General features: G+C 33.7%; 1 protein-coding gene across 1 annotated transcript; it reads right to left on the reverse strand.

Annotated features, from left to right (window-relative positions):
- Positions 1–1,750: 1,750 nt before the first annotated feature.
- On the reverse strand, positions 1,751–15,367 carry Smu1 (Smu1 spliceosomal factor). The gene is made up of 11 exons (XM_088235169.1): positions 15,217–15,367; positions 15,054–15,120; positions 14,727–14,985; positions 13,051–13,239; positions 11,864–11,984; positions 11,549–11,753; positions 7,142–7,269; positions 6,053–6,154; positions 4,867–5,050; positions 3,600–3,752; positions 1,751–2,800 (listed from the first exon to the last, which is right to left on the reverse strand). The coding sequence occupies exons 1-11, from the start codon at positions 15,240–15,242 to the stop codon at positions 2,702–2,704; spliced, it is 1,533 nt and encodes a 510-aa protein (XP_088091295.1). The 5' UTR covers positions 15,243–15,367; the 3' UTR covers positions 1,751–2,701.
- Between the last annotated feature and the right edge of the window lie 395 nt (positions 15,368–15,762).

A 15,762-nucleotide genomic window follows, 5' to 3' on the forward strand; every position in this document is an offset into this window, starting at 1 on the left:
TTCTGAGCTTAGGCTCAGAAATCAAAAAAAAAAAAAATTCGCGAGTTCCTGAGGGGGAGTACCAGGAATACCCCAGCTAAAATGCTATAAATACAAATTAAAAATAAATCAAAAACTTTCAAACAACGATATACAGAATAAGAAATGTTTTTTGTTTTTTTGGTTCCAAAAGTTTTAAAGATATATTATCTTGTTTCATCATTTGGTGTAAATATGGGAAAGCCATCTTTACAATTGGGCAAGTTGAATCTATCAAATATATATTTTTATGTTAATGTTCTATGATTTCTTAATTTATATAATATTTTGTATTTATAATAACCGTAAACAATAGAATGGATATAATGAGACTGTATTTTTATATGGACACTGTGTGTGTATGTATATGTATTAAAAACTATACTAATTTATATTTTAAGATATCTAATTTGATAAAATAAATACTTGAATAAAAATTTTGCTTTTTACTTCAGAATATTCTAGACTAATAATGAGGAAGTTCATTGCTGTGGGAAACTGGATATGAAAAATGTTTTCTTACGGGCAGTAAAAATTAGAGCATTAAATTGTACGGTGAAATTTCTTGAAAATGTATGAAAAAAATAATAATAACGAATTTGAATTACGTTACTAGTTCTTCCGAATCTATCAATGATGAAGGATTGATAGGTTTCCAGTTAACGGGAAGCCAATTCATCAATCGGCTGAACTCACCGAAGAGAACTCGTGACGTCACACGTGGAGTAATTTCAAAATTACAAAACTTTGAAAAATCATAGCGCTGATGCATAAAATTATTTGAAAAAAAATAGAGTTATTTTAATAGTCTATAACAAATAATAAAAAAAAAACTGGAGCTCCTCTTTCTAATCATTCGAACTTGGTTCAGTTTTTACTATGCGCGTATCTTCCAGTTATAAAATAAATTATTCTGTAAGCTTATAAAACATCTATATATGTAATTATTATTTTATAAAATACAGGCCCTGTCATTGTCTACAATGGTGACATATTTAAACGGTCCATTTTCTAAGTGATTTCTCACAGTTTTAGCTTTCATTTGCTTATGCTGCCGATTATTACTGCTTCAGGATTTGACGTCTGTAAGATCAGGGCTAGTAAAACTAGGGAGACGAAAATTAGAAAAATTGTTAAGGTCTTCTATAGAGATGTGTTGACCATTTTTACTGATTAGTCATTTTATGTACCCACCCACCAGGCGCGAGGGAGCGGTGTCTATATAAAGAAAATAATGCCCGTATTCAGAGACAAAACTACCATGAGGGAAGTACAGTAAAACTCCAACTATCCAGATTAATGGGTGCCAGACATTATCCGGATAATTGGATTAACCATTAAATTAAGGCAATGTTTTGAAGATCACTTTTGAAATAATATAGTGAATTGAAATCACATTGAAAACTTACTAAAACATTTCCAGCAAAGTTAATAGCTTTGACGAAGAAACTCGTTTACGAGCAACGGGGTCCTTATGTCGAGGTTTTATTTTCTGAGAACGATCTGGATATTTCCATAATGCATCCAGATGACTGGAGTTTGGATAAACGGAGTTCTATTGTACATTCTAATCTTCGTATGCCTGAAGGGTCGAATTCTTTTAGCATGTAACAGCCGGCAATTGTTATTTACTAGATACAAATAGGTCAAAGTTGGGTCCTACTAAATACCTATGTGTATATTTAAAAAAAAAAACTCTTATTTCTTAAAATATAAAATAAAACATAAACCCTTGTTTTATATTTGGTTTAATTTTCATAACTGTAAAATCATTGGAAATTATTTACAAGTGAAAGATACCATTAATTGATAAGGTTTATTAAAACCAGTTGCTGTTTTTCTAATATTCTGAGTTGGAATTCATAAATTTATATTATATTTAGAAACACACAGATAACAATTTTATCTCTAAAAGAGGAATAAAGAAATTAAATTAGATTCAAGAAAACACACGTTTTGACATTTCTGGAATACAAATAGTTAAAAACGGTAAGGTTTTGATCTGAAAAACATAATTGGCTTTTATGTCTCTGGAAAATGACATATTTTAACTTTTTTACAAGTAGAGATAAATTATTAGAATGAAAATAATCAAACGCATTGTTATTATATAAAAAAATTATATTAAAAAAACGGTACGAAGTCGTACTGAGCAATGGAAGATATCCAATAAAATTGTTCTAACTTTAAACCAAATGAATAGAATTGTTATTATAAATTCATTAATTCCAACGAAAACAGCCAACTTCAATCTCATAATTAATTATTTCAAGAACTGCTCCACTTTCAAACCGAATGAATTTATTCAAATGAAAATAAAGCTTTAGACAAATTCATTAGATTCATTGAATCATTTCGATGCAATGAACATTAAATTCACTCTAATAATTTAGTCTCTAAAAGAAACCTTAATTTATATTTTAATCTTATAATTAACATACTTACTGTTTGGCTGTGAGCAAACTGCCTTTTGTCATTCACCAACATTCACAAAATATTCAGAACACAATGGTACAGAGATAGTCTTCAGTTTTTATGTTGCAAATGATGTTATAATTCACAATAGTTATTGATTGCCAATTCACCAACTTTATTGCTTCTAATTGGCTCCGGATAAGAGCAACTGCAGAAGAAGGTTGTCGGACATGCGTAGTAATTTGAGTTGGAAAAATAAATTAATGTTTTAAGGTTTCCATAACTTGAGAAGTCCATCTTCGCTGTAAGTTGCTAGAAGATTCTGATGCGGGTGATGAGACAAACCTATGACCGATTTCTCGTGAACCTGAAAAGTGAAAAAAAATATACATTCATAACTCATAAAAAAACACATTATTTTATTTTCAAATAGGTTTAAACTTATATAAAGTTAATATTTGAAGCACTAACTTTGTGGTTATTTATTTTATTATATTGTTTTTAACCACTGATTTGTGGTTAAAAACAAAGTTGTTTTATTTATTTTATTATAGGTTTAAACTTGTTGGTAATTGATAAATTACTGAAACTGAAAATAAGCATATTTTTATGATTGGAATAAATTATGAAAAACCTTTGAGTTCATTTAACAAATACTTAGTTCATTCAACAAATGCTTAGCCTAGCACTTAAGCCTTAAAAAATAATTGCCTGGCGCTATTAAGCCACTTTGTGTATCTAGCATAAAAATCAGTTGTTATTCTGATTTTACTGTTTGCTATTTTTTGAAAGGCTGTAAATGGCGGATTCGCACAATGGTAGATTTTCATATTTTTGTAACCGTTGGAGATTGCCGAGATCCGTACATTATGCAAGGCTGAGACAAGCATTATTGACAAAACCAAGAAATGAGAGCTGCATTGGTTTGGACACGCGGAGCAAATGTACAGTTAAAGAACGGCTAAAAAGATTTATGATGCGAATGTTGATGGATGCATAAATCAAGAAAGACCAAAAATACATGGCACGAGCTAATCCAACAAATACTTTAATATGGACATGTCGACTGTCGGGAAAATTGGCATAGGTGCATCAGAAGATGTATGAATGTAGAGAAAGCGGGGATAGTGGTATGGCGTTCTGCCTATACGAGTATAATTACGTACAGTAAGGGTCCTCTCCAACTTCCCAGAGCTGGTGGAGAAGCAGTAAAGAACGAGGTCCTCTCCAGCGCAGTAGATGAACTCTCCACGCGGGGACAAGCATGCGCACATCAGGGCTCCCCCCTCTCGCTTACCCGTGGAGAACGATCGCACTATCTGGAAAGATGAAGAAACATTAATTTATTAATTATCTGTCGATCAATAGCGTGTATGGAGTCCTTATTTTAGCAAAAATATGAGCTGCTGAAGAAAGTCCAAATGTTTGTATGAGAATGTGCGAAGAAAAATGGGACCTGAACATTTCTATGTAAAAAGTGGGAAAATGTAAAATTGAGGAACGTAAAAATGAGGTTTTACTGTATATGAAAAATAAAATATTTTTTTAGAAAAAATAATGACAATTAACAATTTGAACCGCGACTAATGCAGCATGATTTTAATTTCATTTTACTCAGTTTATTGTGATTATATTTAAATGACTAGTAATCGATTATTTATGATCTCATTATGTAGAGAAAGGTGAGTTCATTTTTGTCTATCTCAATATGTCGCACCCTGGGAATGATAGTGGCACAACTCAAAAAACCCATTTTTACAGGGGAGCAGTTACACTCAGACATGCGTTATCGGTAAACTAACATTCATTCGCAAAAACCAAGACACAACTCACTCTCTTTTACCATCTAGTTTTAAATGATTTTCAGAAATATGGAAGTCTGGAGATTTACAGGGCTTATGATATGTCAATTGCTGATTTAAAAGGCCACTTTAAGCACTAACATTCACCATTCTGCCTGTTTAAACATCCGCATTTCCTCAATTCTTCCATCTGTCGACTTTTAACCGGAAATATTTTGATTTAAACATAGGCAAATGGTAAATGTTGGCAAAATGGTAAATAGTGTGTAAAGTAGCCACTTAAACCACCCAATGACCGCCCTTGAAGTATTATATTACGAAAATGGCGCTATGTAAATTATCCATAATAATAATGACAGGTCATAAGCCCTGGGAATGCCTAGACTTCCATAATCCCTTGTCCAAGATGTTTTCCCTCACTGTTGTAGTAAATTTCAATCTCAATAACTCCCTGAAAGTGAGTGAAATCCTGATGAAAAATGTACAATACTAACATTAATGTTTTTAAGGCCACAAACATTTTAAAGAATTGTGTGGATTGCAAATATGTTCAGGAACATTTCTGCATACTTTATCACTCATGTGCCATTATTATCACGCAGGTGCGATGTATATATGATATTCAGCGTACCTGTCCTTGCATGTTCATGATGACGATGGTGTTACTCCGATTGCAGACCACAAAGTGGTCGGGATTCTTGGGGACCAGGTGGAGGGAGTTCACAGCCAGGTCTGTAGCGCCCAGCGGCCGGAATGTGCTTGTACACTCCGTACTCTTCACCGACCACACTTTCACCGTTCCATCAGAGGAGGCACTGAAATATACCATCAGGGCGATTACAATGGGATGATACAAAAATTGTACCTGTATATGATGGCATCATTCCCTATCCCAGTGATGGGTAACGTATGACATGCTTGTCAGAGGTGACACGCCAAAACATTTTGGGTGACTCACATCATTTACGGACGATCTTCGCCCAAGAACGAGAGATGCAAAAAAAGTCACTAATGAAAATATTGATTTGTTTTTGGTTTCTAATAATAATAATAAATCAATAGTTCAAATACAAGAATCTTTCCTTTTCTAGAAACATTGATTACAGCCCTAGGGCTGCAATTTTTTTTTAAATTCCTAGATGTGACATGCCACCTGGGTCAAGTCAGGTTTTTTCAGAATTTGGACACGCCGAGCTAAAAAGGTTACAATACACCAAGAAACGATGATGAGTCTTACATTCTAGATTCAGTATAGAGACTATGATAATACGAGTATATTAGAGTGAAAATCAACCTTTTTAACATATCAAAGTTTTATGGCAATCTTGCAGGGAATCAAACAAATGCTAAACTAGCATACTCCTTAATAAGTGCAAATTCTGGCACCTTATTAAAAAATTAAAACACTAGAATTCCGAGGTTTGAGAGTAAGCGGTTAAGGAGAAAATCAGCATAAGATGATTTGATTTTAAAACCAGCATCGAAGTCCAAGAAAGGACAGAGCTTCCTATAGCAAGCGTCTTAGTGCGGAGGTTGATCTAGCTTAGACATGTGCTGCGGATGCCTCAGGAGAGCCTGAACCCGAGTTGTGGAAGTATTGGAAGGCTGTCGATGACAATTTTCTCGCCCTATTTGGCAGAACATAGAGATGCGGGATTGACGTAGAAGGAGGCGAGAGTGTTGGCTGGCAATAGGGTCTCTAATTAGGAGGGGATGTGAAAAACAAGTAATCCTTGATTCAAAGATACTCGTCAAGGGTCTACACACAAAACAGTATTCTGAAAATTTTCACCGGGACACAAAAATAATATAATTACCTGAGTAAATTGTGGCCATCGGATGTAAAAACAACTTCATTTACAAAGGAAGTATGACCACGGAACTCCTTCAACGTCTTGCCAGACTTAAGGCCGTGGATTCTGGAATGAAGAAAACATATTATGTATTAGGGTCAAGTATACAATTCACCGGCACTGCCCAGTTTTTCGGCACGCATTAATTTGAATGTAAAAAATAAGATTGTTTTACATCTGATAGTTTTGTGTTAAGTATAATGCATGTAGCCTACCGCCAGAGTGCAGTATAATCGTACTATGGAGAGTTTTATTGCCTACTGCAGTGCTAATCTAGAATCCGATGGTGTTGGTTGTGTTTTTCGTAAGAAACGAGGAAAAGTTTTCTGTCATTATCTTCTAAATCAAAATTCAATATTTTGTTAGTATTTATTTCAATAGTTGTCAATTGTAGAAAATTAAATTACTATACGACTTTTGTTTAAATTTAGCATTTGAAAATGATACCGAATATCTGAAAACAAAATAATGCTGTGAGTCAGTTTATCGGCGTTGGGTGCCGATAATTTTCTTTAGAAATTGTTATACGAGCATTAAAATATATTCATGCAAGTTTTTTGAACCGTTTTTGATATAAAAATATTTTTTTAATTAAAATATCATAAACACCTAATTTAGTACTTTACCTAAACAATACATCATCTCTTAAAGCGCAGACAACTGCATTCTTTACCCTATATTCTAATTTGGAAGCATTGTTTCTGAAACTTGTGTGAATACAAGTTTTAAACAAGAATAATAAATTAATCTCAACACACTACATAACTAGGACAACTTCGCTTGGCAGCTCATCTTGCAAGGGTAGAGGACAACCGATCACCTAAAAGGTCATTTTATAACCAACCAATAGTACGACTGGTGTGTCAGGGGGGGTCTTAACTGAGGTAGTTGGACTACATTATCGTAATTTGCATTGATTAATTCAATTAAAATAGTTTCACATTACAAGTAAGATTTCGGAACAAATTATGCTTGCTAAGAGAGGTTCTACTGTACACAGGAGATACTGTACATCTATATATTGAGTGTATTTTAATAAGTCATTGTTATTACCTGATAGAGTGGTCGAAGGATGCGGAGAGTACTTGTGAGTTGTCTCGACTGAATTGTAAACACGTCACACCCTTAGTGTGGGCTTTCTCAAATTTGCGTTGGCATTGTCCCGTACTTACTTTCCAAACCTACATAGGAGTTGTATAAATAATAATTATTAGTAATTAAGATCTCATAATAAATTTATTTAATAAAATGACTAATATTATTGGATTGTAGGCAAGCAGTCTTTGCTAGTGTGTCTAAATATAGAACACATTATTTTTATTTTTTTATTGATTAATATAATTACATAATTGATACATGTTTTTTTTTCTATACTTACAATCTACTTTTATAATTTTTTTATGTTACAGCTGTAACTTTCCAAAAAAGAGAGTAGCTCTTGTGCTTGGAGAGCGACTTATACTTTTATATTTATTTTGTAATTTGAAGTTACATAATATCGAATATACATGAGAAAAAAAATTAAAATTATACAAAATAAAAAGAAAAACAGAAAATAATAATTATTATTTATTTATTTATTTAAATTTTTATTCCAGTAAAATGGCTATAAAGTGCAGAGCCAATTCTACCATATGAACATATAAACATGAACATAAATATAAATATAAACAAAAATATAACAATAAACATAAATATAACAATAAACATAAATATAACAATAAACATAGATATAAACATAAAATAAAATTTTATATTGCAGCACTTATGGTGGTCTTAACATATCGCGCCATCGCTTCAACAGCGGTGATTGGATCCACTCTGCAGTGGCTTGGAGAATTTCGTTATTAGATTTTTTTAGGCGTTCCCATAGGCTCCAGGCTCTTTGGCGAAGCAGGGCAGCGAAGGTGTTTATTCGTCCAGCTGTAAACATTTCAGAGGCACTGCAGTACCTGGGCAATCCGAATAATTGTCGGTATGAGTTGTTATATGTGATCCTTAATTTGTTCCACGCTCCTTGCGTATAGTTGTTCCAAAGTTCACCTGTATACATGGACGTCAAATACGAAGTAAATATGATTTTCTTCACTTCGTTACTGCATTGAAAGAAGCGTCTCGCTAGCATAGAGGCCCTGACATTAATGGCTCTTCTCTGTCTCTCTATGTCCTGATCGTCTTTACAATTATCAGTCAGTATGTGCCCTAGATATTTGACTTTTGCAGTTACCATTAAACTGTTGTTGTCTAGGAATACAGGTGGTGATGGGTTCACGAACTCAGAAAGTGACGTCTTGTGTTTAAATATAAGTACGGCAGATTTTTTTGCATTGTATATCATATTGTGGTCAATTGCATATTTTTCGCAAATATTGAGCAACAATCTCATACTATTAATAGATGGAGTCAATAATACCATATCATCTGCATAACTAATATTGTTAGCGCAGACGCCGTTAACATGACATCCGACTTTGGATAAATTAAGAAGCACGGTGAGATCATCCATATATAAATTAAAAAGTGCCGGAGACAGACAACCTCCTTGTCGGACTCCACATTTCAAATAAAAAGGCGAAGATGTAGCATCTCCCCATTTTACAATATTTTCCTGTTGTGTGTGCCAGGCTGCCAACGTATTAATAATACAAGATGGAATTCCTTTCTTCTCCATTTTATTCCATAATATTTTATGATTTACGCGGTCAAATGCTTTACTCAAATCCAGAAAGCATGCGTATGTATTTGTTTTTCTTGATTTATAGTAGGCCACTGTTTGTTTTAAGGCAAATATTGCCATATCTGTTGACAAAGCTGCTTTAAATCCGAATTGGTTTCCGCAAGTATTTAATTTCTCCGAAATAATTCTTAACACCAATTTTTCGAAGATTCTGGATATCATGGTTGTTAGTGATATTGGCCTGTAATTTTGTTTTTCCGACAAGTTTACCTGCCCAGATTTAACTAAAGGTATCACCAATGTTTTTGTCATATCTCTCGGTAGGTGTGTATGGTTTAGTATCGCCGTAAAAAGAACACAAAGATATTGTGATATGTTTGAGCCGGCGTAACGTATATGTTCTATTTTGATACCGTCGTGTCCAGCAGTTTTTCCTGGTGAAATTTGTTTTATGGCAACATCAATGTCTTTACTATTGATTGCAGCGAGGCTACCAAATTTAGCTGACAGATAAATCGAGTCTGGTTTTGTATTATCATTACAGCCGGAAGTTTCAGAGAAGTATTCTCTGAATAAACCGGCTATAATTCCATCACCAGTAGTTCCGTTAACACAAAGAGGCATTTTTGTTTTATTGTTAAGTATTGCTGATGATTTTCTCCAAAACTTTTTGAAATCTTTATTTTGTAAGGCAATTGTCATACTGTCCATTTGAATTTGATTAGAGTTACGTTGGCATTGTTTGAGAGATTTTTTAAATATTTTTTTTAATCTTTTTCTGGATTCGAAAATTTCTCCTGATCTTGGTTTTCCTGCTTCTATCCATTTAATAAATGCACTTCTAGATTCTGAGTAGTCATTTGAAACTCTGTCGTTCCATCCCGGGACTATGTACCTCGGTTGATTGACACGGTCCCTTTTGAATGCTGTTGTCGCCGCCTCGCGAACCGCTTTTATAATATTTGTATACAGTATATCAATATCATTTTTATGTGAAAAATCTTCACATTGATCACAACATAACGTGATCGAATGAGGGATTATAATATTTTTTATAGTAATATCTGCAAGACGTGTATAATTTTCAATGTTTTGAATTGATCTTGGATTCCAACTGGCAGGATCTCTCGGGTTTGTAGTTCTATCTTGTATACTAGGAAGCTTGCTTACGTCTAGACTAACCTCTATAGGCAGATGGTCCGACCAAACTACATCGTATATGACTTTAATTTCCCTTATTGGTATATTAAGACTTTCCTTTATAATACAATGATCAAGCCAACTGGTAGTTCCATGAGCATCACTCACATAGGTAAATGAATCCACAGGTAGACGTTGCATATCAAGGCATATAAAATGTTCATCTGAGCAGAATGCATTCAGTTCTCTCCCAAATAGTGTTCTCGGGTCTGCGTTGAAGTCCCCTAGAATCATAGTATTTGTAGCATTCTTTTCGTTCGTAATAGCATTGAGTTTTCCCAAGCATATTGAAAATTCTGGTAAATTGTCCGGGGAATTGGTAGGCATATATACTGTCATTACAAGTAGTGTCCCACTTATGGTTTCGATTTCTATCGCTGCTATTCTCGGGTCATCTGTATCTACAATTGAAACCTTTAAAAAATTATTCCAAAGGATCCCCACCCCACCATAGGGTCGTCCAACTAATGGTCCATTAGATAAGTCAACAGCTGATGTCCCAAAACTCGAAAATTTCGGATGAATATTTGACAGGTAATTGATATCAGAAGGAAGAAGCCAGGTTTCTTGTAGTAAAATAACATCGTATTCGTTGCAAATGTCTTTTATATATTTCTCAGAACGGCGTATTGAACGACAGTTAAATGATATTATTTTTAATGCTCTATTCATTACTATTTTTATGGTTTTCTTCAGTTTTCTGCGGAATACGGAAGAAATATAAATATATTATTCTTAATATATAAATAATAGAGTAATACACATTAAAATAGAAAGATGTTTTTACTCAGGTTCAAAAAATTTACTTTGAATTTATTTACTGATATATTAGTTTTAATCGTTTTTAGTTCATTAGGGAGATTATCGTAATTTTTTATTCCTTTGAAAGCAAAACTATTTTGACCATGATATTACTTATTTATCTCAAATTCGTTTATTTTTTCTTCTTTATAAAATAATTTATTTTGTAAATAGTGTCTACTGTATGAACTTTAAATAATTTATATAGATTTTCCGTGTTGAAGGTTTCTTTAAAATTACTTCGATAATTAATCTTTGTACTATTTTAAAAGGGTTTAATTTTTTGGCATATTAAGATTGTTGTTTTTCTTTAAGAATCATCCCAGCGGTTTTGAAGTAGAAGAAGAGATAACCATGTTTGTCTTTGAGAAAAAAATAAAACTTATTAATTTGAATATAGAATATACGAGGTACATATATCCAAAAAGTTCTGTTTGTATTACTTGACAGTTTTGCGCATGCGTGGTACTTACACTGACCTATTGAGTAGTAGTTGACGCCATTATGAGTTAGCTGACTGTTGTGTACGCTTCGTGGTACTTGTTTGAAATGTCAAATAAAGTTGGAAATCCCACAGCTCTTAAGCTAAGTTCTGTAATTCGTTCCCTTAATGCGAAGAACATTAAAGAAGTCCACATTCATCAACAGGTTAATTTTCATTAGTGATGAACAATTTACCAAAGATGGGGGCGTCCATCGTTTGTCATCATGCACATGCGTTTCCCCTCAGTCAGAAATGAGCTACAGAACAATAATAGAATACTTGGGGATAGTTTGTGTACCTTGATCTTCCCATGATGCGAGCCGCTGGCCAGAAGGTCAGAGTCCCGACTGAAGGTCACACTAAGGACGGCTTGCTCCATCATCATGAAGCTGTCCTGGGCCTGGTACTTGAGATCCTTACGTATCTTTCCGGTCGTAAAGTTCCACACCTCGATGAAGCCATCCACAGAACCGGTAACTAGGTACTGCCCATCGGGGGAAAATCTGATAGAAAAATTTCATGTTATTCAAGAAAAAGCAAGGATTGTATGCCAATAGATATTGATATGGTTTGGAGTTTTGTGTTTTTTAAAATACATGTGTTTATCAATTACTTGGCACATTCCACGTGAGATTTCTGGCCAAACTTGATGACCTTGGACTGCTGAGTTGGGAACTGTTCATCCTCCTGGTCCCTGATGGCCGCCTTACCTCTGAACAAATCAATAGTTGTGCCTGTAACAAGATGCTTATTTATTATTTGATATTCATTTCACACCACAACTTGTTTCCCATTTTTTCCTACATAAGTTACTCAAGACTTTTAGGAATGGTCTGCAAATTAAAAAATTTGGGTAAATAATGAAAACTCGTATTTAAAAATTTGAAAAATGTATTGATGCCCCAGCCACTGTGTTCACCGGACTTTGCCCCCTGTGACCTTTTCCTGTTTCCAAAGATGAAGAGGACTATGAAAGGACAATGTTTTGCGACCGAATCGCTGATGGAACTACGATAAGAAAAAATGCTGGCATTATCCAGAGATCAATATACGTATTATGAGTTGGAAACTAGCTTAAATATATCTTCTCTTCAAGACTGTCGAAATAAATCCGACCTTTTAGTCTTATTTAAAATTCTCAACTCACTCGCTTGATGCGCCTGAACTAGTGAGCTCAATAAAATTCAATATCCCAACTAGAAACCTCAGACAAAACTTATTCTTTTATACCGATAAGCATAGAACTAACTATGGTTTTCATTCCCCTATGCCCGGAATTCTTAGGTCTGCCAACAAACATACCAGTCTTGATTTCTTTGATAACAAGTTGTCTTCTTTCAAATGATCACTGAATCAGATTCAATTGTAAACACCTCTCTTCCGCTTCCACTCCCACAAAGTCTACTATATACCATTGTGTCTTTTTACTTTTCTTTATAATAATTTTCTATGTACCCTTAAAAATCCTTAAAAATGCCCATTGGGCGTATATATAAATAAATAAGTGTATTAAATCCAATAGCGATTACTTTGATTAGATAATAGTAATATTGAGGAATAGATTTTTCAAAAATATATACACATTCCGTGTATTTTTTCATCAAACTTTATATATTTTGTTTTATTTAGTTCACGGGTTTTCCCAGTGAGGAATACACTGTTCATTCAATTATATAATGTATTCCTATGAAGTGTTAAATAAATAAATATTAAATTACAAATACTAAGTTGACAACATTCACACAGGATTGATTGGCAGAAGCTAGAGTTAGAGTACTATTGATATAGTATGTGCATTACCCGGTGGCAATAATCCTTGATGCTGTTGCCACTTGAGGGCTTGTCCCAGCAGCGCCAGGAGACGGGAAGAGGGCACCACTGACACCTCCCCGGCCAGCGCGGCTGCTATGGCAGCCCTGCGACGCTCCTTGGTGGCCCCCTCTGGGTACGCCTCGCGCGGGTCCCAGTACGACCGAGCCAGCAGGTTCTCTGTGGAAGATTAAAGGATTAGAGACCGGTCATTTAGTAGTTAGTCAAAAATGTTATCTCCAACTCATTGCATATATTGACATATTTTTATTGATTTATTTGAATACATATACTTAATTTTATTAGAACAATTTACACACAAAAAAAAAAGAGATTAAATATTTAATAATGAGCAAATAACAAAACAATAGGGAAGTATCACATACTACAGATACCAATAAAAATATATGAAATGGATTTAGAACAATTCATTGTATTTTCAAAATCAATATGGATATTTTGGAGAATATACATGTATGTATGTCGGCCTCGTGGTGTAGTGGTACGCGCGTTTGCCTACCATACAAGAGGTCTTGGGATCGATTCCCGAGATGGAAGATATGAAATATTTGATTAAAAGGGTGTTTTCACACCAGAATATTTCATAGCCTGGACTGGCACCTGAACCGTAAGACTGATCATCTTGCCTTCATGTAAGAAAAATGATCAAGATTGCTGCAATTGGTGTACCGATGCAGTGCCCTATGCATCATTAGGTGCGAAGAGGGAATGATGATGTATGTCAGCATACAAAATATATAAAAAAGTCGGTATATATAAATATAAAATGAGTTAACACCAGATCACTAGCATAGGTAGCTTTTGCAAATAATTCGTTAATCTTTACTATATAGAACATCATAAAATATTTATAAAGAGATGATTTGAATTCACAGAGACTTCGAAAAATCTCGATGTGAGAGGTACATTAATTTCCTAGTCTGTGTATATGCGGTATAAGTGAGTGACAAAGATAGTTGGTTTGAGAAGGGTGACAACAATATAGAGTATTTTGTCTAGTTCTACATGGTGGTATATTAATATTTATTAAATCCAGGAGTTCACAACAATCGAATTTAGAATTAATGATTTTATAAAAAAATATAGCAAAGATGTGTAGTTAATTTGTTCTATAGGAATATGCAGTTTGAAATTAATGAATCTAAAAATTTTCATTGGACTCTTTCAACATTATTTATGTGAATTTTGTAAAAAGTGGGCCATATAGTAGAGTTGTACTCTAATTGGCTTCTAACCAAGGATATATACAAGAGTTTTATTATTTTAACTGATTAAAAAACCTTTATGGTTTTAAGAATGGAACCCAAAATTTTCATACTTTTAGAAATTGTAAAAAATGAGCAAGCAATAATTAGCAATGCGCATTAGATTGCTAAAATATGTAGTTATACCTCCAGAGAAGTTATATTCTAAGATACAAATACAGAACTAGTGTTTTAGACTCAATGACTTTTCTCAGGTAAAAATCCGGGAAAAGGAAATCGAATGAAGATTAGTAATCTGCATCGTGGTCTAATAGTAAGAGCGTTTGTCTATGAACATGCTCATTTAGGATTCTTCTTTTTTATGAAACACATAACTGTATTCTTTATCTGCCTGGACAAGAACGATTCGTCACAATCTAATTTTAACAGTTTTATTATTACCTAGGTGAATATATCTTTCGGCTTCCTGCTGCTTCAGCATAATCATAGGATCTGTCTGCCGCAAGAGGGATCTTGCGGCACCCAGTTCTCTCAGTTCAATTAACTCCAAGACAACTTGTTCATAAAGGTCTATTAACTTCTTATCTGGCAGTTTTAAGGATTGGATAGCCTTGAGGACCGTGTCCCAGTGGCCATTATTAATGTCCGCACAGAACCCATCCACACTGTCTACTGTGTTCAAAGAAACACCCGTCTCCTCCTGAAAGAGTAATGTTGAGGTTATGTTTGGTCAAGTTTAATACCACAACCAAGCGAAATAACACTTACTTGCAATGTTTGGAGGGTCTTGGTTAAATTGGATTCTTTTAAATACTGCTGAATGAGACGTATAACGCTGTAAAGATAAAATAAAATAAGATGCCGCCGGTTTACATATTTCTTTTACAAATGAAAACGCTACTTTACAGGTAAATAAAACTACCAAACTTACTCGGCGGATTCAATTTCAATAGCCATTTTTAATTATTCAAAAGTTTCTCGTTTTGATTTGAGACTAATTTTAGGAAATTATATATTTTAATTTAAAAACTATTAACCTAGCATCGAAAATGACATACACCATAGATATTTGTAATTCTGATTTCGGCTTGTCAATGACAAGGATAAAGCAGATAAAATACTGTAAGTCCATAGACTTATAAAGTAGTGTAATCGTAGTCTATTATTATTTATTGATATGTTTCTTTTCCCTTTAATTCTTTCACCAAAACATGATAATATCGGCCTAAAGCAAGTAACATGCATTTACAAATTAAAATAAGCATATAAACTACAAAAAACAGAAAGGTTTAAGTAAAACAAAATGTACGCAAACTAACATAAAAATAATCAGAATATTCAAAAAATATATAAAATAAATGGTATTTGTTGATGCAATAAATATTATAATAACGTTTAGCGCCATAATTTCAAACATAATGTAAATACGCTTCATGGTAGGTCTAGCGTAGTAAAATATTATTTAGATAGTCAGGCG

The sequence above is a fragment of the Micrasema longulum genome, unplaced genomic scaffold (genome assembly GCF_059751315.1).
Source record: "Micrasema longulum isolate JH-2025_06_02 unplaced genomic scaffold, ASM5975131v1 h1tg001341l, whole genome shotgun sequence".
In the NCBI taxonomy this organism is placed as follows: domain Eukaryota; kingdom Metazoa; phylum Arthropoda; class Insecta; order Trichoptera; family Brachycentridae; genus Micrasema; species Micrasema longulum.

What these genes read in the sequence shown, in the direction of transcription:
- Smu1 (XM_088235169.1), bottom strand. Translation starts at nt 15,242, where the DNA reads ATGGCTATTGAAATTGAATCCGCCGA. An exon ending in CGAAAGATATATTCACCTAG is followed by an intron (nt 13,240 to 14,726) that starts GTAATAATAAAA and finishes AATCTTCCACAG; the next exon opens with AGAACCTGCTGGCTCGGTCG. An exon ending in TCCTTCGACCACTCTATCAG is followed by an intron (nt 6,155 to 7,141) that starts GTAATAACAATG and finishes TCTTCATTCCAG; the next exon opens with AATCCACGGCCTTAAGTCTG.